At 35.1% G+C, this 27,050-nt stretch overlaps 1 protein-coding gene across 2 annotated transcripts in view; it reads right to left on the minus strand.

Annotated features, from left to right (window-relative positions):
* Positions 1 to 27,050, minus strand: part of BRINP3 (BMP/retinoic acid inducible neural specific 3) — a 335,533-nt gene that overhangs the window by 290,926 nt on the left and 17,557 nt on the right. For both annotated transcript variants that reach the window (XM_006203645.3, XM_072948738.1), the window contains exon 2: positions 25,205 to 25,490. In XM_006203645.3, coding sequence (XP_006203707.1) covers positions 25,205 to 25,440 — 236 coding nt within the window. In that variant the 5' untranslated portion in view covers positions 25,441 to 25,490. The remainder of the gene's footprint in view (positions 1 to 25,204; positions 25,491 to 27,050) is intronic.

Below are 27,050 nucleotides of genomic sequence, written 5' to 3' on the forward strand. Positions count from 1 at the left end.
AAGAAAACATACTGACTACTTGCTAGATGATAAATACTTCTTTAGCTACTGTACATATATTCATTCATCAGTATATATTAAGAGCCTATCGTGTGGTACATAATATACTAAGTTTTTGACATACTATAGCAGTGAAACACTAGGAAAGGATCCCTACCATTCATGGAGATTTCATTCAAATGGAGGAACCAGTATTACAATGGGGAAGACAGACACAAAACAAGTAATAAGCAGTCAGTCAGGGAAGGGTGGGGCGGAGGTTTGTAATGTTACCATATTTAAGTGAACTGATCTGGAAGACTTTACTAAAAAGACAAAAATACTTCAGTGAAAAGACTTCACAGGAAGAGGTAAGAAAATGAACTATATGAGTATCTGGTCCAAGAGTATTCCCGGGGCAGGAACGGAACATGCAAAGGCCCTGAAGTAGTGTGCTTGGTATGGTCCTAGGGAAAGCAAGAAGGCAAAGATTACCAGTTCATTTAATACTCATACATCAATCAGCTGGTTTTAATTTCTATTTTGATTGAGATGGCAAAATTTTGGAGACACTGAAGCAAATGAATGACTTAATTTCCCTTCTATGTTAACAGAAATTTTCTGGATGCTAAGTCAAAAATACACTGAAGACATACAGATGGCCAACAGGGACATGAAAAGATGCTCAACATCACTAATTATTCAAGAAATGCAAATTAAAACTACACTGAAGTATCACCTCACACCAGTCAGATGGCCATTATCAAAAATTATCAAATAATAAATACTGGAGGAAAAGGAACCCTCCTACAATTGTTGGTGGGAATGTAAATTGGTGCAGCCACCATGGAGAACAGTATGGAGGTTCCTTAAAAAGCTAAAAACAGACTTACCATATGATCCAGCAATCCCACTCCTGGGCATATATCCAGAGAAAACTCTAATTCAAAAAGACACACGCATCCCAATGTTCATAGCATCACTATGTACAATAGCCAAGACATGGAAACAACACAACTATCCATCAACAGATGAGTGAATAAAGAAAACAGACACACACACACACACACACACTGAAACACTACTCAGCCATAAAAAAGAATGAAATAATGTCATTTGCAGCAACATGATGGACCTAGAGATTATCATATTAAGTGAAGTAAGTTGGCCAGAGAAAGACAAATGTCATGTGGTATCACTCATATGTGGAATCTTAAAAAAATGACACAACTTTATTGACGAAACAGAAAGAGACTCGTAGACATAGAAAACAAACTTATGGTCAGCAAAAGGGAAAGGAGGAGGGAGGGATAAACTGGGAGTTTGGGACTGACAGATACAAACTACTACGCACAGAATAGATAAACAAGGTCCTACTATAGCACAGGGAACTATATTCAATGGCTTGTAGTAACCTGTATTGTATATATATATATATATATATATATACCTGAATCACTATGCTGTACGCTAGAAACTAATACAACACTATAAATCAACTATACTTCAATTTTTAAAAAAGAATACACCAAAAAGGGACAAGAGCAGAAACAGAAACAAGGAAGGTGCCACTGAGGCAGCGCAGGTGTTGAATCACCACACAGATGGAGGGAGTGAAAAATAGCAGACTGCCTGGATTTGTTGATAACAGGCATCCTGAACTCATCAATTATCACATACTTTTAAAAATATATCTCCTATTTCATGTCTTTTCATCTTTTTGTTCCATTTTCAGATCGATTACATCAGTCTTACATGTCACCAAAACAGTTGTCAACATAAGCACACAGTTACAAGGAGTAATTTAGATAAGTATGTGTATATGGATTTCTTCAAGTTACCATCAAAATGAGACTAGGAAAGTAAATCTCCTAGAGATTTAGATGCCTCCATAACATGTCTGTAGAGTTCTCGCTGATGCGCCTTGATCTGTTACAGCTTCCTCAGAAAATTGCTTTCTAGACAGAGAAACTAGCCTGTAATAAATGCATACATAGTTTAATTGCCATAATTCAAACCAAGGTTTTTCAGTTCTAAATTTGGTGCTTTTTTTGCACAATATATCCCTGGATTTTAATTTTGTAGTAGCTCATAGAAGGATTTCAAATGTCAGGTTACTGGTAATGAAGAACTACTGGAGATTTTAATCAGAGGGATAACATGATCAGAACCGTGACTAGGGTGCATTCATCTCATATCTACTATGAAAGCCTCCAAAAAGAGAGACATTCATTAGACAGATGAAAGAGGATCAGGGAAGAAGCTGCAAGAGTTATCAGAGGAGCAGGAGGAGAGCCAAGTACACACACAACTATTGATGAAAAGGAAAAATGCATTTAGATCTTAGGGTGTGGTCAAGAGCAGCATACGATACGTTGACAAGATGTCAATAATATACTGATAGCAACATGGCTTACTTCACGTCAAGCACCAGACTGAGTGCTTCCCTGACACACATTATTTAGTTGAATTATCACATAAAACCTGAAAGGTGAACACTATCATTATCCTCATTTTACACATAATAATACAGACAATTAGAGAGTTTAAGTGACTTGTTCAAGGTTATGAGATATTGAAGTAGCCAGACCATAATTCAAACCTGGGCCATGCTTTTCAATTCATGCTTTTTAGCTACTCCCACACTGTCACAAAATTGAGACGAGGTCACCGGATTTGATAATCTGACGATCGCTTTGGAATTAGACTGCAGACTGTGTCAAGAGTGAGAGGATAAAACACCAAATCTATTTTCCTCCCTAGGCACAGTCCTTAAAATAGTTCTTTTCAAAATTCTTATCTTATATATTAATCTATGTGTTTATCCATTTTTCGAAACATTACCTTCTGTTTCACAATATCACCCTTCACTTTTTTAAACACGAAAGTTTCTCAAAGATAGGGAAAAGAGTCAAAAGTCATGAAAAGCTGGTTTTTGGCAAAACAAACTATAAGATTTGTAAGCTCACTCATAACAAAGACAAAAATGTAAACACCAAGGCATCACTTTACCCTGTAAGGTCACTGGAAGCAATATCGAGATTTTCAATGCATATAACTTTTCATCTAAGAATGCCACTAGTAAACATTCATTTTACAGTAATGTCCATTTGATATGCATTACATTACATGTGGACAAAGATATATACACAAAGATATATTTCATTTCAGCATGGACTGCAAAGAATTTGAATGTCAACATTAGAAGAATGGTTTAATAAGTTGTGTTTTTACATGTAATGGAAACTGTAAAACCACTACCAAAAAGAAATGATAGGTTATTTAAAGTGGAACTGTGGTTGCCTCTTATAAAAAACTGAGAGCCAGTATGCTGAGATTCAAAAGTAGGAAAGAGACGTACTTCCACCATATATCCATTGGCACTGATTGAATTCATATTAAATATGTTCATTTCTTTTTGGTATATATATTTAATTATAACTAGCTAAAAATCTTATGATTAATTTTAATTTTGTCTACCTATATTTGAAAGGGTTACGTTAGCAGTGTATATTTTCATAGTCTTAAGGACACACAATGAACAGAACAACTACAAGAGAACCGTTAGCATAAGATTCTAGATCTTTTATGTCTACAGGTACTTTCCTATAGTTTGGAAGGTTTAGGGACATTTTTAACAAAACCTGACTTCACTTTAATCTGATCTCTCCTGCTTTCCCTTGCAACAACTGATCACCAAATAGAGATGTTTGCTTCCAATTTGGCTTTTATCAGAGGTTAGATGAATCACACAAAGAAAAGACGTTCAAACATCTGAAGTCAGTCAGTTCTGGTCCTCATTTGCCACTTTGTCAGCAGTAGGATTTAAAAGTGAGAGAAAGAAATATTAATGCTGGGATTAAGGCATAAAACCACAGCAGAAATCTTAGCAGCACCATGACTGCACAGCCTATTCCTTACTCTTAGAAACAAGATAGAACCCCAGTTATCAGAACTGAAAATAGTAGTTCAAGCTGCACTAGAAAAACACAGGGGGGAAAAGGCTCAGTCCTACAGTGCACTGCTATCACCATCTGCCTTTCCTCCACTGAGCTGCGAGGTATAGAAGGGGCTGAGTGTGTCTGTGCCAGATGACAGAAGTCCGAGTGTCCCTACTGGGGGGAGAGGAAGACCAGCAGACATAGGGAACAGTTTAGAACCTCACAGCTAAATGGTACAACTGAAATATATTTTAGTAGTGTACGTGAATTTCTCTTATTGAAACTTTGTGACTGCATCCATTTTAAAAGAGATGATTTCCGATTCTCAGTGGCATTTAAAGATCGTCAGATACAAAAGCCCGGTGGCATAGCACATTTTCTTCCTAGTGCGGAATGCTGAAGTATTGACAAAAAGCCGTAATTTAGCTTTATGAAGCAAGGAACTCAATTGTTGTGGCTCTTGCTGTTGAAGCCAATCTATAAAATGAAACTGTTCAACCCCACTGTGTAATTTATAAGAAGTCCAATTAATAGTGCTATAAACTCAACTCTGTTTACTCTATTCAAATGATAACATTACAAGGTTTTTTTTCTCAGAAAACTGATTTCTGAGTAATATGACTGATAGAACTACAGGGTAATACATTAGTTGCTGAAAGTTCTCAGGAAATAGAGAATTTATGACCCAGTATGTATTATTCTTCCAGCTAGAATGTTGGTTTGAGCAGCCACGTCTAAAAGTACAGTACATTCCTGAATTCTCATAACATTATTATTTTTAAATAAAAATATTTCTGGAATTTTAATGGAGATTTTATCTAAATAATAAAATAAGCATGGCTATTATTTAATTAATTGACTTTAAATGCACTTGATGTTCTATTTACGTAGGTCATACTCAAATATTTCAAGTTTAAAAGATCAAATCTCTTACAGAAATTATATTTTGTAAATGTTGTAACTTCTTACTTTAAAATAAGTATTTTCATAAAATACTAAAATGAAAAAGATTAGTATTTCATTTTCAAAAAAATCTCACGGGAAAATGAATGCACTTGTACTCACAAACTACAATAAACCACCGTTTCTTTCAAGAATTTCCTGCTGCATAATTATATTTCTTTTTCTGTCAGATAATGCAAATTACATGAATATTCATCTACAATATTATGCATTTTCTTCTGAAATGTCATTCAAGCATTTATCTGCATTGCTGAAAGAATTGGAAAAAAAAACAAAAACAAAAATAATCTGCACATAAACCCATGAGACCTAATGGCATTCATTTTTAGTACAAAATAAGAACCAAATGATGCCATTAAAGAGACTGTACTGAAGGTAACGGGAGAATACCGTGACAAAGCAAGCTCATCCCTACAGAAATGGGAAGGATACACTGGAAATAAGCAAAACTGCAACTCACAAATATGTAAGTGCCAGCAGTTCTCTGTAAACAGAAGCCATGTATCCAGATCTTATTACTGCTCTTATTCACACAGAAGTCAGATTATTATGTTCCACTAAACATAGCTTTCAGATTTAACTTACACATATCACAAGTCTTAAACACAACACTAAAGTCATAGACTTCTACTGCGATGGAAACAATGGGACACCCAGTTGCCATTTAGAGATTTAGTTCTTCTGTTTCCAAAATAAGATACTTTAAGAACCGTAATACGCAGCTGACAATTCATGAATCTGAAACAATCTTCTCACCTTTCTGGGCTATTCAAAATGGGTGGTATTCAGAATCTATATCACATGCAAAAAAATGGTGAAATTCATGATTTTAATTTGTTATATTTTGACCAATTATCCGTCAGAAACTTCCATCCTCCAGGGCTCCGTGAGTGTTTTAGTATTGTGAAAATGGATGAGGGAAACCTGATTTAAAGTGGAGCTGGGAAGCCACGAAGGGAGAGTTTTCACCCACCTACCCGTCTCGGCTTACAAGGCCAGCAGGAAGAAAGATTTCCTCGGTCCACAGAAAGACAGAACTGCCCATCACTGGCCACTGATGTAAAATTGCCATACCCGGACTCTCCTTCTCCTCCAATGAGCTTTTGTTCAAAACAACTTCCTCCAAGAACCTAATAAAAGCTAGCCTCCCCTTTGTCTCCTTGGACTTGCATAAAGTACACCATAGCTCCCCTGATACTCCCTAATAAATCCACCTTTGCTTAATAACAATGGCCGTGGATGTTAAGGTCAACAGTGCCTACAGTTTTACAAAGAAGAAATGTGTTCGGGGCAGACACTTTTTGAATGAGATGAGAACAATTGCTTTTGCTTGCAACTCTACTGTCAGTCATGAAGAGGTGGGACTGAAGTGGTTATTAAGGCTTCTGTTTCTACAGGACTAAACAGAGACGTGAGTCTGTTTTTATACTCCTCAGCCAAAGTCGATTTTAATCCATCTATGGAAATCTGCTACGAGAATTAGGAAAATAACAGACCTGCCAAAGCTGAGCATTAAACTTCCAAATGTTGAAACTTACCAACTTGCAGATAATGGTCACATCTGGTACTTGGGACAGCAGCATAAGATGACTTGTTCATGTTTATTTAGGAACACAGTTAATAATGTCTGCTTTTAATTTTGTTGAAAAACACATACTTTATATGATCCATTGAATAAACATGAATAATCAAATCAAACTGTTTAAAAGGAAGAGATATAGACTAACAAGCTTTAGAAAATGCTGTTTTGTTAACAGGATCACTCCTAAGGGATTGTGAAGTTAGGGATATTGTTCCAAATCAGATGTAGAGAAAGTGGAGACATTTGTATGTATTCTATCACTACCCTGGATCCACGTCTTCATCTAGTCATTATACCACTGTAAGTTTCACAGCTGCTTTCCTTGTTTCTACTGACATTGCCTCTCTAATTCATTATCTTCATGGTGCCAAACAATCTTTTAAAAAGTAAATCGGATCAACCACTATCCTCTGGTTGTAAACTATCAGCAAACTCTCCTTGCATTTAGAATAACACCTGAACTCAACTCTGGCACTCAGAACACCCAAGATCTAGCTTCTGGGTCTCTCTCTGAACTCATCTGTCACCCGTATCTGACCCTCCAAGGTCGTCCAAGCCCTTTCTCTGAAAAACGACTCGGCGGTTTCCTCTGCCTGGGATGGTCCTTCTCCTTACAGCTTTTGTATCGCTCATGCTCATTTTTGAGATCTCAGTTCAAGTATCACATTTCAGAAATACCTCTTCTTACTGTTAATATTGCTAACACCTCCTTCCTAGTGTTCCTCTTTCAGTCTTCCCAGGTTCCTTCCCTTACAGCAATGATCAGGATCCAGAACAGTGTATCCCATCTGTCAGTCAATCTCATCCCATTCACTGTCTTCTGAACTCCAATTCTCCAGTGAGTAGTTACACATTATTCTTGTAATTGTTCCTTTCTATATTTGTACTCATTTATATTTACCATATAAAGACTTTACCTTTTGGTCCTGTTAATGGACACATTAAGTCTTGCCACATTTTTTTGAAAAGTGAAAAAGGGATGTGTTTACTATAAGAAGTAGAATTATGTGGAGTGACGTGCTTTGCTAGTCTATCCAAATGCTGGCGTAGGACAGGAAGTTCGCAATTACCCACATTCCAGACTTCTGTGAAATAGAAGTCGGTTACACTGGTTAAAAGTTATAACTCGTATAAGTGCTAGAGACCACGCTAGGAACAATGTAATTGTGTATGTGCTTTTGTTTTTCAAGGAAAATTTCGTTTTGCCCTAAAGCAGTGGCTGTTGGGTGAGTGTGGTGGGGGTGATGTGTGTGTGTGCTGTTAGTTGCTCTGGCATGACACTCCTTCCCCATCTTGGAACTGATTGAGGATCCTAAAGAGCTTTCGTCCATGTGGGTTATAATGATCAATAATTCCTATCCTAGAGATTAAAACTGAGAAAATTTTAAAATACATATTTATTGATTCATTTAAATATAGAAAGATGAGTGCATCTGATATTACTGTGAATAATGTCTCAGCATTATTATGTAATTAGCTTTGACCTCCGGAAGCCCTGAGATTTGTCGTAAAGGGAAGTGTCAGATCGAGAATATTGAACAAGCATAATAAAGGACAGTAGAAAGTGAATTCCATTGCCTTGGTTTATAACACCCAAGCCTGGAAAGCTATGAAATGTGTTAAACAGTTGCAAAGTTCTTTTCAATTCGATGGGCCTCCTTCCTTAGTTTACAGAATAATGACTTTGTTACACCCTTGACTATTTCAGATAAAGAAAATAGGATGATGTTTGTTTGTTTGTTTGTTTGTTTGGAATGGCTTTCCTATTTGCATGCCACAAAAATCAATTTCCTTGTCATTTGAAAATTACTAGTCATGAACTAACAGGAGCCATTTTAAACCTCTAGCATCTACAGACAGACACCGTTTCACTCTGATGCTTGTCTGAAGACAGTGCTATGAACTACAAGCCAGAATCTGTATCTTTAACAAAAAGGAACAGCCTCAGAGACTTGGAGAACAGGTGTAAACAGGAGACTTGAAACTTCTGACACTTAAAAAAGGAAACATTTGGGTAAAGGTTCTAAATAGACATTGCTCACACAACTCAGATCTTATCGGTGGACAATCAGAATTTTCAGAATACTTTTTTAGTACAGAAGCATGTAGCTTCCTGAGACTACTAACCCAAGATCCAGCAGACCAAAAAAATAATTTAATAGGAATAAATGAAGAGATGAGAAAAATTTTATTAGAGTTACTTGCTTATTATTGATTTTATTTCAATGTTCAGTCTTCTGGATACAGAAGGAAGTCACCTCTCTGTCTTCTTAAACCATCTAACCCACAACAATATCTTAATTTATGCTTTTGCAAGCTAAAATAAAGCTTTTTACAATGACATCTGGTTCTCACTGACCCTTCAGAATTCAGACTCTCTCTTGCTGCCTCCTTTCTTTTCACAGCAATTATTTATTTGCAAAGGTCAGTAAAAACCTGTCCTCTTTCTTACCAGGATTTAATTCAGCAAATCAATTGTATAACCTAAACCTTACTGAAGTGTCATATTTGTAGTATAACAAGATTTCTTGTTTAAGAAACAAATGGTGGCTGTACATGTGGAACCAGTTCTCACAAAGCCTTTCCAAGAAAATTAGCCTAATTCTTGAAACCTCCAAGGATCAAGTCCTACAGGTGGTAAGGAGGGTTTCTTCTTGTCAGGTTAAGAACTACAAGTGAAATCCACCAGAGAAAATCTCTTGGACTTGGTGTCCTGGTATAGGGATAGCAAACAGCCAAGGCTATTAAAAGTCCTATCCAGACAGAAAGTAAATGTGTGACCTTGATGATTGTTCAATATTGCGTGCCTCCAGTATTGCAAGCAAATTCAAGGTCTGTTTGGAAAATTAATATCCTTGCTGCACCTTTGTCAATAGTCAAGCCAAATCTAACAGGGTATAGCCTCTTTTGCAACCAAGGATCTCTCATTGAGATTTTTATGATCACCAAGTGAGACAGGAGAGAGTGTAGGAACAAAAGATAAATGACTTTGAAATACACCAAAAATATTATACTGGGCATCTTTAGTGGAAAACGAGGCATAGTCCAAACACACCTTTCAAGAGAACTCTGCACTTCCCATACAGAGCCTTTGAGCTTTTCACAGCTCGCAAGTTTTAGTTAACTGTCAGCAATGCAAAGGACTCTTGTTCATAGACATGCAAATAGCTTTTGTAAGGTAGGAAGACAATTAATTATCCTCTCCACTATGGCATAAAACTAGTTAATGCATCTATTTGTAAATTCACTTCAGTATTCTTGATTGAATTCTTCTTTGAACCAGTTATAATTTCTTTCTAGTTTCCATTAGTTGACAAATTAAATAAATTTTTGTACCTGTTTATATTTCTACGCAAGTCATACACTTCTCATAAAACAATATTTTAACACAGGCATGGATTGAGAAATAATTTCCGTAGGTCGATACAGATAAATGGGAATTACAATATTACTGAATCAGAAGAAGCATGCTTTTTTTTTGTCTTGGTTTTGTTCTGGTGTACTTACACCAATCCTTGAGTAAACAGTTCCAGAGCTAAGGATCCCGAAATTTATACAGCCAACAGTCTTTCCTAGAAGGCCAATAATCCTGTGCTCTTCTTGGTAAGCAGTACTGATACCTTATAGGATGAATTTACCCAGCCTAAATCATCATCCCCCAAAGACGAGCAAAAAGGAGGTCCAAATTTGCATCTCTTGATATCTTTGAATGATAAATGGCAAATAAGTGAGACAAATAACAGTACTTAATAATTCTTTAAAAAAAAATTTTTGTCCTTAAGTAAAAGTGTACCTAAAAAATTATCTGAATAACTCACCCTGTGCAATATAATAAATATAATAAATATAGTTGATTGAAACTCTTATTAAGCAAGCAGAATCATGAGACAGTGGGCTCAATTGTCTGGCTGCAAATAAGCAAATGATTTGGTATGAACTACAGACACCCAGTGCCATCTGGTGGAAGCTTTTATTGTATTATTATTATTGTTGTTGTTGTATTTACTGAGCATATATTATGTGCAAGACCATGCTGGATCTACGATAAACAAGATATACTTGCTTTCAGAAAGCTGATAGTCTCAGATAATTCTGTAAGATAATTAAACAATTACAAGATATATGTCTTACAAATTCTACCCTTTCAATGATGACAAATTTTCACCTGAGAACTGGGCAAAGCATTCTGTGTAATCAGTGCTGTTTAAAGCGGCTGCTTGTTTTCACAGTGTTTTTCATATTAATTTTTTTTTATTAAAAATATAGGTGAATCACTGGATTTCTTCAGCAAGATGCCAAGATGACACACTATATGTGAAAATATCTGGGCTCTGGTCCTGCTGCCTAGGTAGTTTATTTTACTCTTCTATGCTACATTTTTCACATCTCCAATAAACCACAGAGTTCTAAGACACGGCCACCTCTATGCAAGCATTATCCTCAGCAACGTAATTGTATTATTCCAGGAAATTCTTACCCAGGAAGGTAAGTGACAAATAACTGTCTTGTCCATTGCAAGATCCTCCTGATAGACTTACAGACTCTTCAATAGAAAGCATCAAACAGTAGTTTATTGCCCACACTCTGAGCCCCTGGCCTCAAAATTCTCCCATTGCTCTGTCCATTGGTCCTAAATTATCGTATCCAGGGTCCTTATCCAATCTTAATCAAGCCTCATATTACCCACACTGACAGACCCACTTAAACAAAACTGTAAAATCTCAGTAATATTCCCACTGTATCTTCTCTTCTCTGAGATCTTATTAAGTCTCTCCTGTAGAGACGCTCATTTATGAGGGTGGGAATAAGTTTTGCCTTATCAACAGGTCATGTTGCTAATACTTTGCAAAGGTAATACTCAACAACCTTATTACTTGTTTAAGTAATTTTTATGGTCATATTTGAAAATGTTTAATGACTTCTTGGTATACAATTTAACTGTTTAAAAAATGTATCAAAATATAACTGATCCATTGAATTTTACAGGCACAGACTTGTGGACAATATAATATATAGAGGTGGAGAAAATAACATTCCATGGAATTTTGTTATAATGTTTTCTTCATAAGATATACAGTGCAACTATAGAAATAACGCCAAAACAAATATTAGGGAGCTGCAATTATATAGAGGTAGTTTTGCAAAAGTATTTGCTTCACTCCTCAAGATACTACAGTAAATTCAAAATGTAAGATGAGGAGATTCTAAATTAATGACCCCTAAGATCTCTGGGAAGTCCAAGAGTTATTTTAGAAACATTTTTTGATCATTGTATAATATCAGACACAACCTTTAGATTCTTTGACAAAAATTATAAAAAATAACCAAAATACTGTAATTTTATTAAAAAACAATGCAGACTAGGACCCTAAATATAATTTTAAACCATATATTCATTTGTTTAGACACTAGATGACCCTGTAACAGCCTGTCTCTCTTTCCCTTCTTCTCTTGTTCTGTCTTATCACCCCTCTCTGTATATAAACTGTACTAAAATCAACACTAGTATTCTGAGGTCTACCTGTATTCATTTTTGCCCCCTAGTTGCCTAGGAATTGAGCAGGTCTTCTCTTCCTCTCTAATTTGAAATAACACCTTCTATCTACTCCGTTCAACGGTATCATTTTCAGAGGGGTGTGTGCATGTGTGTAAACACAGAAGAGGAGAGGTTTGGAAGAGAGTGTGTTTCTTTGCTTTGACTCTGAAATAATTCAGGGAAACAGACATAAAGATAAAAGTGAGTTACACACACTCAACCTCACCCTCTCCCTAGGAGAGAATCATGTGTCGCTCATAAGTAGGCATAACGTTCACATGAATATTATAATAAAAATGAAGAGTATTTCAGCTGACATTGGCTCTCTTAATATAAAGTGTTTTTATGTGGTTTGAGTTTCCAATTCTAATTTATTTTGAAGTTTAAAATAGCAAAAACAAGGCATAAGACTCCTTGATATTTAATCAAATATAAGCCATATGTCAAAAACCGGTTCAAGAGTAACGTACAACATGGTAACTATTAATAATATTGTATTTCACATTTGGAGGGGGGCTCTGAGAGGGTGGATTTTGAGCCCTCATCACAAGGAAAAAAAATTGTGACTATGTACGGTGATGAACGTGGATTAGAATTATTATAGTGGTCATTTTGCAGTGTATACAAATATCAAATCATTATGCTGTACACCTAAAACTAATATAATGAAGTATATATACAATCAATTAAAAATAGATCAATTATACCTCAATAAAAAAGAATCTGTTTTAAAGCAGGAGAAATACTAGTTTATTATTATTTTCTATTGTAAGATCTGTGTGTGTGTGTGTGTGTACTCTGAATGAATTAATGGTGGGAAGTTGTTGAACTGTGTGATGATCTAATTTAGGAGTATAAATGAGGCCAGAAGCAGGAAGAAGATAACTTGAATGTAAGGTCTAAACAGTAAATGTGGAGACTGCCAAGGAAGGACTAAAGTATGGGCCTGATTCTGGTGGTGAAGATGCCGGAAAGAGAGGGAGAGAATCTCAGTCTCATGCAATATAATATAAACCTCATCTCATACCAGCAATAAATCCTGTTTCTTCTAAGGCACCTGAGTCCATAATATGGGTAAAAACAGGTCTCAAGATAATAAGTTCCTGTGTCATGGGCAAATTTTTTATTCCCATTTGAACTTTTTTCCATTGGTGAAATGAAAGGATATTCAGAATGCCTTAGGTTTTTTTTTTTTTTTTTTTTTTCAGAAAAATACGCTGAATCAAACTGCTTTAATCTGAAATATGCTAACATAACATCACACTTAAGAATCTTACTAGCCTACAGTTGCTCAGGCAGATATCAAAGTCATTTTTGAAAGCTAAAATATAACGTAAAATGCATTCATTGAATGTTTCGAGTTTAATTACAGAAAGCCATTATTTGGATTCTTTATAGAACAAAAAGAAATCTATTCACATGACTTGTTAAAACTACATAATAACTAAACTATCACGGCAGCATCAACAATGAAAATTTCTTTACCTTCCAACAGATTTAATTTTTTAATTTATCTATCTCAGATTATTTCAATATCATTCTCCTTCTAGAAGCAACTACAATGATTCATTCTGAAAAATTACACATGAATTTCAGGAATTATTTCCTGGAAAAATCTGAGATCTTTATATTCAGGTATAACGTTCACTAAGTAAAATTCTTTAAATCACAGAACTATATTCAAAACAAATCCAAATACTGATCCAAAAGAAAAATATGCAGTCAGTTCTATGACATATTTACATTTAATTTCTATATTCCATGATACTATTCTACATAATTATTAACATTATGAAATAGCTTCTGTCAAGAAAAAAGACCAGCAAGGACTTTGCTTCAGTGAAGTCTCATAGTGAGAAATAAACTGTCATCCTTTTTACCAGATAAGGACTCAAGAGACATGGACGGATGATATAATTTTATACGTTTATACAAAAAGTAATCGATAGATGCTGAACTTCGGTGCTGTAATGCCAATTCATCTTCTCTCTACCCTACTCAGTTGCTTTTACCTCTATTATGTGAGCAGGATTAAGTTAACATAATGCCAAAAACAAGTAGTTTAACTCTTTAAATTAAAGGTCAACTAAAAAAAAAGATTTCAAAACTTTTCAGTAAGTACAAGGATTACAAGGTCACAACCTAAAAATAAGGATTTGTGAATATAATTTCAATGTCTCAAAAAGAAAAGGAACGGCCTAGATTTAATTTTACACATGCTTAGAAAGTTAGAAAAGAAAGCTAATAGGAAAATCCATTTAATTTCCTCCATAGATGGGATTGTTAACCTAATAGGTCAACGAATAAGGTGGGATTCTGTAACACATCCGAGTGCTGTCTGGGGAGGTGTGGAGGAGGTTGGGGTCTGCTTCATAGATGGTATGAACTGGACTCTTTTGGGGGTAATCTGGGAACAGGGGCCTCTGGGACCCAGGGCACTCAAGTGTTTCCCATCCCAGGACTCCTCCGTTGCCCCGTAGAACTCTCGAGATCCCACAAAACCAGGCTCCCTCTGGGAAGAGTCGTCTAAACAGCCCTGATTCCTCTGTCCTCAGAGCTGCCCCGGGTACTCAGCACATCCCAGATCTTCCTCTCCCAGCTCCCCCACCTGGACTTACTCCCCGCCACACACCTTGTGCGATCCAACTGTTCCTTGTTTGCATTTAACTCAGTCAAAATTAATATCCTAATGGAGGGAGCTAGAGAAAAGCCCAGAAGTTAATACAGAGACACAGGTTTTATATGAAGCCCTTGAGGTCAAATGCATCTGAGTTGAGACTTTTTCAGATTTCAGAGGAAAATGAGGTTGCATAGTGTACCTCGTGGAATATCTTCAGTGAAGTCTGTCATCAACCCACAATCAAATACATCAGTGTCTCTGAAATGCAACATCTGAATACTTGCATTAAGTATAATTAAATCTATAGCCTCATGTCTATCCAGGGCAGGCAGGTTTTGAAGACACATGTGTTTATAGAAAACGGCTCATTTTGAGAGCTTTGGGATTTTGGTATTGTTGATAAAGGGCTTTGAACATTTACAAAACTATGAAATGTTTCTAGTTGGAGGGTTTCTCCTGATGTGGTTGAGAGATCGATCTATTTTTCCTCTTATTCGGCTACACTTTCTATTAGTCATGCACAGGAAGATATAGGAAACATTCTTTTCAAATGTGCACATTTGAAATAAAACAGGATGTTGGATTACAATGTTCAGGAACAGAAAATTCCTGACACGCCCATCCAATGGGTCAAAAATGTTTTTATACAACATAATGTGTATGTGCAGTCAAACGTAATAATTCTATATAATAAAGTGGAAAAAATGTTTTTATATAACATTGAATGAGATATGGACACACACGCAGCGCTCTTGGCAGTGGGAGAGTCAATTCGTACCATGCAAAGAGCATGCAGTGTGATTTCTACGAAACTGAAGATTAATGAGATGCCTGAGAACTGTGATACGAATAAACACTGAAGAGGTAGTAGATTTGGTACAGTGGTTAGAAGATGCAAGCTCACAAATTCTGGCTCTTCATCGGGAAGGCATGCCTAAGAGTCACATGTGTTCATCCGCTGATTCACTTATCTTGGAAAGGAGTGAGTTCTTAATCATTGGAGTTGGAGATTTGCAGATACTAACTAGCATATATAAAACAGATAAACAACAAGGTCCTACTGTATAGCACAGGAAACTATATTCAATATCTTGTAGTAACCTATAATGCAAAAGAATATGAAAAGGAATCTATGTATGCACATGTATGACTGAAACATGCTGTGTACCAAATATTGATACAACAGTGTAAACTGACTTTACTTCATTTTCAAAAAATAAAGAAAAAAAGGAAGAAGGAATGGGTTAATAACCACTTGACAGTAAGAAGATTATACAGGATGATTTAAATATCATTGATCTGAATACATGAATTTTAAAGGCATTTTTAATCATTAAAGTCTGATTTTATGTTTTAAAAATTCTATCTTCTGAAAAGATGAATTCAAGAAAGTTATTATCCCTTTTATTTTTATAATAAAAATAGAAAAACATTCCTATGTGCAGCGAATTCAGTGATTACTATTAAAAAAATCACTTTTTATACAATGGATAATCTTTGAAGGATTGCATTTTGTGAAGAAATACTTTATAACTTTAGATGGGTGTGTTTCTTTAACTCTAACTTTTATTACATTTTGGGCTAATAGTTGTGTGTGTCTTTAAGATAAGACAGTCAGCACACAAGGCCTCAGCCAAACAGAGCCTTCACTAGTTTCAGGCTGACAGGGAGGCAGTTTAATTAGCGAGCTGCTAATATCTATTTAAGTGAGCAGCCAAGGAAGCGTCTGCTAGAATAAGGACACGCAAATGCATGACAAGGCCATTCTTTCTGCCTCGTTCAGCTGTGTCAAAAAGGAAGAGAACAAGTATCCTGCATGTATGTGCAAAAGAGGGAGATTATCAAAAAAAAAAAAAAACACGTAAATTCAGACACAAAATGTAATCATATGTCAGTGAAACACATATACTGAGTTTTTGAAGTACTGGTGCCTTAATAAACTTGTACACAAACGGACTACTTCCAAAGATTGTGAAACCTCTGTTTCTTGACTATCGACAAAACATTCAGAAAAGCTTTGATAATTCTTTAATAGCAATCAAAGAGCATGAAAATGTCTCCTTTGCCTATCATCAAGGTTATAAGTTTTTACAATTAAACTAAAACGGTTTATTAATAGTTGCTTATGTTTGTTGATACAATAAATAATATACTTTTATATTGCCTTTGTTTACTGGACTATTTAGAGAAACAAGTGCAAAGAAAATTAAGACTATATGAACATCCTTTGCGTCATTTTTTTCAACCAACATTTGTTGAACATCTATGGGTTTCATACATCACTTCAATCTGAGAAGCAAATTTCATGGACAAATATTAGTAATTAATTAATGTAAGACTCTTCTCTAGGCTGAATAAATTTCAATGGATAATTTTTACATCCTAGGTCACATTATGGAATTATGATTCCAGTTGAAAATAATGGAGAAAATAAGCAATTTGCAGGAAATGTAATCTCAAAAAAGTTAAAACCTGCTATTTCGATAAAAGAATGATTTAATTATAGATGTTGAATAAACAAAATCTGTGAAAAAACATAAATATACAGTATAAATTTCAGCCTTAACTTTGGAAAGTACAATTTCAAGGTGAGTAATCTTTTACTGTTGTTCATTTTATATGCTTGTTAAAATAAAAAATAATATCCAAATCTTAATCTTATGACTAATATTTTAAAAGTTGGAAAAAATTTTTATATATTGCAACTAAATAGCAATTACTTTATATTAAGACAGAAAAGACATAATACATGCCATTTTAGGACCTTTTCTTACTTACATTGAGAAAAATAAGGCGAATGACTTTATTCATAACAGGCCTTTTAAATATGCACAACACACACACACTCAAGAATAAAAGCCAAGGGAATCCCTGAAAAAGTAGCCTCTAATTTTAAACTTTGCATTTCTAGAATAGTGCCCAATAAAAAAATGCATGTTAGCAATTCAAGGGGCCCAGAACAGTGATAACAGAGGGAAACAACACTGGTGATTTTGGCAATTACAGCTGGAAGGGGACCACAGAGACAACAGCAGTGAAGAATCAGAATGCTTGGAAAGATGAAACTAGAGCGAGAGAGATAATCAAGTAAATTATTTATTTGAGTATCAAAGAAACCACAATTGTTATTTCCTCTTCTGTAAATAATTGTGTGAACTAGGAGTCCCATTCATTTTTTCCTTTTAATAGAAACAAACATGAATCCAGTACTAGACTACATATTATGTACAAATTCTATTAATTGTTACAAAGTGTGTCTTTTATTTATAATTATGAGATTATATACAATCCTCATTAAGAACTAGTTTTTTTCTGGAAGTCGATTTTAATTCCTATGGCCCTGAATAAATATTTCTGTTTCATTCCTGACTGAAACTTTCCCAATGTCAATGAAAGGATATTTAAAGTATGAATTCATATGCATATCTTATTGTGAATTAGAACTGAACAACAAAAATTTTCATTTGTTTTGTGATTTAATCTCAAAAATTAGAGAAGTATAAACAGAGTTGTCGAGTAGATGTATTCAATTAGTTTAGGGTATTTATGTATAAAATCACAACCTAGAATACTCTCCTTAATTTATTACTGCGCTGTAAGGTGTGTTAACAGACTAATGGAATGATTTATAGAAAATCAACCAACTAGGAAAAACAGCACTCTTCTCACCATGGCCTCCTCAATATATCATATAAGAAATAGAAAAGAACTGGAGTGATGGGAAGAAGGGAAATTATGACAAAATTTATGTTTCAGTATGCACAAACACAAAATAATGAGAGATTCTTAGATCCTATTTAAAAAGCAGTATTTAAAAGTGACTTTTGAAAATGACAGAAGAATGCAGATAGAAGAATTAACCACACTTGGTTTTTGTTTTAATGCTTATCTATCTGTTCTTATATTTTTCCATTTTGTTTTTGGGATTTTAGGCATTGACATTTTAACTCAAAGGATCTGTAGAGTTCTAGAACACCCTTCACTTTACATAAGAGGATACTGAGGTCTAAGAACTTAATTAAGAAATCGGAGATAACACAGCTGGTTTGTGACCAAGACAGAAACAATTCATGTCTCCTTGCTGACATTCAAGAGAGGACAGTTTCAACAGGATGAGCGTTGGCTTTGAAATCAAGCAACCCAAACTTAAAGCCAGTAGCTTGCTCTATAAATATAAAGACAAAAGAAATACAGAAATAAAATAAGGTCTATAAAATTTTTTAAATAAAATAGAAAGTAGAAAGGCTTTGCCTTCAAGGCATTCATAGTTCAGAAAAGTCAACAGGTGGTTTTAGAGCAATCTCGTCAGTTCAATGACAGATGTTCAGGGATAGGAGGGGTAAAGAAAAGTGCAACAGGCTTCTGTTTTTGTTTTCTTAATCTATAAGTTGGGAATTATTAAATTAGGATAGTTTGGAGGATTGAATGACATACATATGAAAGCATAATCACATAATGGAAATACAGAATTTAGCGCCATCTTTTTCCCTTTCCTTGTCTACACTATATATAGGTTCCATAAAAACTTCTGGCTTATTTCAGTTCCTCTTTGTGATATAAAGTTGTTTTATTATAATTATTTTTAAAATAGGTGCTAAGGCTCAAAGAGTGAATACAATTCATTTTTTAACTTTACTTTTAACTTTTATTTAAATAATCCTGGTAAATTCTTATAACTTTATTGTTAATTATTTGGGAGTGGCTTTTCAAGTACCTGATATAGATCTCATCTTACTATTTTGAATGACATTTACTATTTTGACTGATCATATGAATTACAGCTCATTACAGAAAAACGTAAGGGAAAAAAATCTATAAAACTTTCCAACCAGAGCTATATTTGGAAACATTTACTTATAGTCTTTTTATTCTGCATGTTTATACATTAAAAAAGTAACATCATAGAAATATCATGAGCCCTATTTTCTGTTTTTGAGTTTTGAGGCTTTTTTGCATGTTTTGTTTTACTTTGTAACTGGAAGAGTAGGAAAGAATTTTTCATAGTATTAAATACTTTTGCAAATAAAATAATACTTAATGCCATTAAATCTCTTTGAATTTTCAGTTTCATGAGCAAATACTTGAATTGCTTTAAACTTAGACACCAAATAATTAGTTTTAGGGCTATGCGGTAAGAATTCAACAACCCTAAAGTGTAGGACTGTATCGTGTTTGAATTCTTTTTAATAAATAAAACTTTATAAATATCCCCTGTATGTTTTTATGAAGTATGTTACGTGTTTAGCACAAAATTCTGTATATTGGTACAATTTTACTGAATTCAATACTTAAATTACCTGCCTTTTCCCAACCTTACACTGCTTTTTTTATGGTCTATTTTATCCATGAAGAATAAGGATGGTAAATTAAAATTTCATAGTTATATTTTTTAAATTTCTTGTACAAGATCTAGTATAATATACAATTCATTAGATAGTATTATATGGATTTTAAGAGAATTGAATATCTCTTTACATTTTTATGATCTTTTATGTTAGATATAATTTTGTTTTAGGTAACTTTGCTATAAGTAGCATATTCAAAAAAAATTTTAATCCAATTACAATAATTATTTTTAGAGTTTGAAATACTTACATTTATTACATTAATTATATTTTTCTGCAGTCACTATTTAAAATTACATTGATCATTTCATTTAATCTTTAGTTTTTTTTTATATGTTTGTTCTTACATGTAGTAGGGAAATTTAAGACATAATGTTGCTTTTTATATCCACCTGTTGTTACCCTTAAGGTTTGCAATAACATTTAAACTTATTTTTTCCAGTTCCTACTTTCAGAATTTAAATAAATATAATTTTTTAATCTCCATTTAAACTTTTCAAAGATTTTACTCAATCTTTAACATGGCCCTTCTTCTAGGTATTTATTTATAGCATCCAAGCTTCGAAACCCAGATGATTTAAACTTAATGCTAAATACTGTAATTCCAAGAATTGTATTTTAACAGTTCCGTGCAGTTTCATAACTGTATTTTACACTTAACTCTATGTGCAATGGTTTTTAATGTGGATTTTACTCCTGTTGCCGAATTTATCTGCAGAAGTACCTGACCTTCACCCAATTTCTTTTTCTTTTCAAAGTGTTCTTTACTTACCATCTCTTTCGTTTTGCAATTGTCATAGTTTCTTACAACCCACTGATAAGACGAAATGTGCCTGTGTATATACGCTTGGGGAGGGGTCATCTCTTCCACCAGATCTTTATGATAAAGCCTTATTTCTTTCATTCTGCCATTTTTTTATTTGTTCCCTTCTTCCTTCAGTAAGGATGGTCTCCCCACAACATGACAGGCACACAGTCATACACTGCAAGCCCAAAGGTGCCATGACTGTTTATTTTATTTATGTCATGTGAAATAGGTCTATCAATACCAAGATGTTGCTTAGAGACAGAGTGTATGAGTCACTTTTTCCCATTCACTCTTTGGTTTGCAGGAGAGCGCAGTGAAGTGTAGAGGTCTGGGCTTCATTGTCAATGTGTGGCTGTCTTCATCTGAGGCAGGATTTACACTGGCATTAATTTCTCTGACAGTCTAAACAAAAAAGTCCATGAGAAACTCTATTTACTGCATTCTGAGCTCTTCCTTCTCCTGTTCCAAATTTACTTCTGAGAGCCCGTGTCACCAATACACAATCATCAGTGTCAGTAATCACCTTTCCTCCAAGAGTTGCCATATTTTGCAAACAAAATACATGGCAACCAGTTAAATTAGGATTTAAATAAATAACAAATGATTTTTTTGTGTGTAAGTATGTCCCAAATATTGCATGAGACATACTTGCCTGGCAAAATCTCTACCTACTACACTATCTCTGGGAACTACCATCTCCAAGTAGAGTGGGAAAGAAAGAAAGCAATCATTTATACTCTGGCTACATCCTGTAGCAGAGAGCCACATGGTTCCTATCAGGCACCAGATCTGGGGTCTCTGAGTAGAAAGGTGATGACAGTGCTGTGGCTCACGACAGTACCCAAGGTAAGCGTCACCTTTGTCAAGACCATCAGGTTTGCTCTCACTTAATTATTAAAATATGTTTGCTAATCATCGATTCTTGTAACCATTGAAATGTTTAGAAAACATTTCATTGAAAAGATCACATTTCTGTGTTTTTCACAAGGCTACCCAAATTTCAGAGGCACTTACTCAAAGTTAACTCTTCCCCACAAACTATTTGATTATATTTGTCAAGAAATGCCCACAAATATATTTTTTCTAGGCTATCTTATCCTTTCCAAGTCATCTTTGAAATGTGATTTTTCTCAGGGAACATTACCAAGAAGGCCAATAACGAACAAAGTTTATCTCAATTGTCTCCTAGTCTCACTCAAATTTTATTTTGAAAAAATATTGTTCTCACGACACAAGCTAAGTTGCAGCAATATAACACATCTTAACATTATTTTTAAAAGTTATGCAAAAAGCATCGTTTCCCCCCTGGTTCACTTGCGCGTGTGGTTAGCAAAGAATGATAGAAGTTAGAAAAACAACAACAAAAAACCCCACAATTTTTTATTTTCTAGCAATGTATCTGAAGATTTACATATGTGAAATGTCTCTTATATGGGAATAAAAAATCACCCCCTATCTGATCTTAGAATTCCTATTCATGGTTCAAGATAATACTAGATGGGAGTTCCTGGTCCAGAGCGTCTGTAATTTATTAAAAGGATGAGGATTTCCATGGCCTGGAAAAATCATGCATTTGCCGTGGGTGTACTGCCTGAGGGTGTTCCTAGAACATAATTAATTGCAATCGTAAGGCTTCAACTTCTTAAGGGGCCAAGTGTGCTCCTTGCTATGCTTCAGAGCGGGCAGGATTTCTCAAGGCATAGTGCATTTTTTAAAAGTGAGAAATGCCTGTGCTAAACCCCACCATCAATCTTTAGCTAAAAGATGGCTGAAAACCCAGCTTTTAATATTTAACCAAATAACAATTTAAGTGCCAACAAGCTCATTCTAGGCCTTCAATTCAATGATCTACTCATAAATTAATCACTTCTTAAGTCATAATGCAGCTTCAGAATAAAACCTAAAAATACTTCATAATACACTTTAATTTCAAATTTTAAATATAAGCCTTGATAGTTGACAAAAATGTATCCTATCAGGAAAAAAAAAAAGGTACTTTTTTTCTTCAAGCCCTGACTATGATTCTGGTGATGTTCAATTGTTATAATCGAGGTGAAAAGGAAAATATGTTGCTGGAGATGGAGATAAAATGAAGACAGACAACTGAAAGAGATTTGACCTAATTATTTTAACAGGCTTAATATGTCTTACATTCATAACTAAGCCTTTCAGATATCATGTCAAGGCAATACCTCGCATAAAGGAGCTTACAGTAGTAATAACAGGCACTAGTAGAATTTGGCTGATCACTTTTTTAAATTCTGTGGTCTTTTAAAAGGATAAATCTAGTGCCTTCATATGGAAAAATACTAATTTTCCATCTATGTGTCTCAGATGTTCACCAATTCTGTAATTAGAGTAAACATTTGTGAAACACACAGTCTCTAAGAATTATTTTTAAGACAAATAGTCAAAACAAAAGTAAAAGCACAACCAAAAATCAGAAAGTTATTCTAACCCTTGGATTTGAGATTCTCTAATATGTTAAAAATAAGGTCAATTTCCCTGGGAAAAAAGTCAGATCCATAATATCAAATGGATAGGTGCATAGCATTCTTTGAAATTTGGGGAAATACTAGTTGGACGGATGAAGTATTTCACGGGGCCAAGGCAAAAGGAATCCTCATGAGTGCATTAGGTTGTCCATTCAACCAGCAATGATCACAGCGTCAGGAGCCAATGTTTCAAAGGTTGTATCAGAAATTGTAGTCTTGATCTGGGCAGGGGGACAGGGACATCTTATTCCCTGATTTATCAAACCATTTCAAGCCACAGTGGTAAAGACACAGGAAGGATGAGGAACAGGGCTACTGAAGGTGTTCAGGAATAGAGTTCAGTGAAGACTACAGGGAATACGCGAGTCTTCCAAACAAACCCCGACACACTGCTTCCCATTACCTTTCACCACGGTGACCCAAATAACGCCTGTTTCATTCAGCCTAGAACCTCTGAAAATACGTCAAGCCGTGCTGGCAACTCACAGCCGATCAACCAATAAGCCAAACCACAGCAATCTCACACAAGACAGCACCTCAGACCTCCCGACAGAGGTGCCCAGAGGTCATGGAGACGTGCCATGGCCTCGGTCTGCTTGACGGACTGCTAAAAATCCTCTTGCAGAGTGCTGAAACGAAGACCTTCTCATAGGCTTAAATTCAAGTAGCTTCACTCAGTTTGTGAAGGGAAGCTGGCTAAACCCACAAACACATGTAAAAATGAATACAGCTGAAATCATAGTATATTGACTGTTTCCTGCTGCATTTCAGAAAGGAAATCTTTCATATTTGTCATTTCATTTGAAAAAAATTGAGGAAGTCTTTTTGTAGACTTATGACAGTGCTCTGGCTGCCTGGACTAAGGGATTTCATCATTAAACACACACACACACACACACACACACAGCAATCATTGTGTAGTTGTGTGATGCTTTATGGAACTTGTTCGGCACCCTCAGTCTCTTCTGTAAGAATGCATTTTTGCTGGTGGGTTTATACATTTCCTACAATGTTGTATAAAAGACTACAGACAGACCAGAATTACAGTGCCCTCTGGTGCACATATAACATAAGATAAAATATTTTTATAACAGTATCCACATAGATATGGTCACAAAAAGACAAAACTATTTTCTGCTTCTACATAATTGCTAAACCAATCACCGGGCATTGTAAACTCCTATCACGAAAAAAAAATCAAAGTGATAACCTTCACAAAACATTCTTTATGGCTTAGATCAATGCAGTCTAGTCCATTCAGGCAACCACTTATACACCCATCTATTGAATAGATTCATTGGGCTTGGGGGGGAGCGGGCAGTCTGTATGATTTACTGTGTGACTCCTTTTGTGTGGCTTATTTAGAATCAAATATAGAAGAGCAGGCAAAGTTATAGGCCACGTAGCTCAATCTCCTCCTTTTCCTTGGCCTTTGCCACCATTTCCTATTTATCTGCATTTTCCTTTTTATCCCATTGCTATTTCCTCCGGCTTCTGCATGTACAATTACCCGGCAGGTAAAAAAGGATGAGATGACTCAACTTCTCAGTGACCAGTAGAAAAAACCATTTCCATTTAAGCTAAAAAAGGTAATGTAGCATGGTAGAAGGTAGAAAGGAAATGTCTTCAAGAAAAGGCCTTTTAAAATTTAGGGTATTTAAAATGATGGGTTAATTGAAATTGACTTTAAGGCAGTGTGGGAGTCTGGAATTTGGGAGTTATGCGCAAGCAGTCACCATCTTCTAGTTCTTCTATAATAAGCTGCATCTACAAGAAATACTTTTAAATAACCAGAAGACATGACCATGGTGAATGGTAAATGATAACCCTTCTGATAATAACCCTTTCCCATCCGAAACGTTCCCTTAGAGAATCTTATTTATCCACAACCTGCAAGGAAGATACCTCTGCAATGGCTTTGCCTTTGCTTCATACCTGTATATCTTGTATCTTGTGCTAAATCCCTGCCGGCTTCTGTCCACAAAATCTGCGTATTCCTGTGAGCGATGGAAAGGTCCCTTATCAGACAGGAGCCAGTCGAAGGGGCTTGTGGCATGCTGATCCGAAACAGCAGCAACCGCTAAAACCCAGCAATGAAGACTCAGGGCCATCCACTCCCATAGAGCCATCAGAGAGAAGAATTCAGCACCAGCTCTGCGCCGCCATACCATGCTTCCACTGGGGACTTAGAGCCTTCATTCTCTCAGCTGTCCCTCAACACCTAGACAAAATACACAGGCGATCAGTTAGCCCTTAGTTAGTTTTGCTAGCAATTAAGGTGCTAAAGGGGCTACTCTTTATTTTTTTTTTACAAAATCTACTACCATTGTTTTAAATGAGATGATAGCAAAAGCGAACACTAAGTAGAGCACAGTCATTTTCTTTCAGAGCTGCCTATCTTTCATCCTTTGGTCCTTTTTGGATTTACCTGGAAAATAAGTCACATGAGTCTTAACAAGTCTTGTCAGGACAGCATCATGCAGTGGATCCTTAAAGCCTAGAGAGCATCGGTCAGAACTTCCCACCCGTAATTACTGTGCCAGCTTGAATGCTTTATAACATGGGACACTTTCAAAAGAAATACTGAGTATGTTTAATTATTTCATAAGTGTATTATAAATTTTAACACTACGTGTATATTATTTACTTATTTGGGGAAAAGTTTTTAAAAATGAGTTAAAGACAACAGGTGGTTTATTTCCATAATACAGATAAACTTGGATGGAATAAAACTGTGGGTCTAAGACTATATAAATGAATAAATAATTGTTGTGGGTGTGTGCTTGCATCCATTTATCCATCCATCATTTATCTATCTCTGTATTTAGTGGATGGATGGGTGTGGGGGTGGGTGGGAGTGGAGGCATGCATCTTTGCTCAGGTATTTTTTTCCGTTATTCATCAGAGACAAACTTCCCTACCTGTGTAATAGAATCATAATTAAATTATTTCTAGGATGTTTAAAAGATCTAAATGTGCATCTGTGTCTTATTCACAAGATCAGTGGGCACACCTTACAAAATTCATATACACACACACAAAGACAATGTAGATTATAGATAAACTATGAAAACACATACATTAATGTTATAAGCATTCAAAAGTAAAGTAACAAAACGTGCCATCCCAGAGTGCGGTATAGCATAAATGGCTTTACACATAGCAGCTGATGCACTGCCTATATGCTACACCAAATATTCTACAAATATCTGAATTCAGTTTTACTTTCCATCCCACCAATCTTTTTCAATATTATTATTTATAACACAGAGGACTAAGGAGTATATAAATTCTGACTAATGAGAAAGTGTTGGTTGGGAGCGTTTGGGGTCAGCAAAATCTCTTTGGGAAGCAATCAAAATGCACAATTTTAAGTAAAATATTTTAACAACTGTAGTTGCCATATTTCTCTGGTGTTTGGTTAAAGGAACTGATCATTTTAATTTGATTTTAGTTATAACCTTATAACTCATACTTTAATCCTGATCTATATCAATATGAGAGGTATACAGCAATAATTTTGCAAGTAAAAAGTATCTCAAAACAGTGATACAATATAACTGATGTAGGTCATCAGATTCACAGTTTTACCCACTAAACAATTAAAAGGACCAATACCCACATAGTACACGATTTGCTCCCATCATATGACTTATTTATGTAGTTATTTGAAAATATGATGGTTAAAAAAATGTCCTCTCTGTAAACAACATAGGACATCTTACAAGTGAAGATATTTTAAAGATGATTTATCATAAGAAAGGACAGTATCATATAATGG

Source organism: Vicugna pacos, chromosome 23 (genome assembly GCF_048564905.1).
Source record: "Vicugna pacos chromosome 23, VicPac4, whole genome shotgun sequence".
Lineage (NCBI taxonomy): Eukaryota > Metazoa > Chordata > Mammalia > Artiodactyla > Camelidae > Vicugna > Vicugna pacos.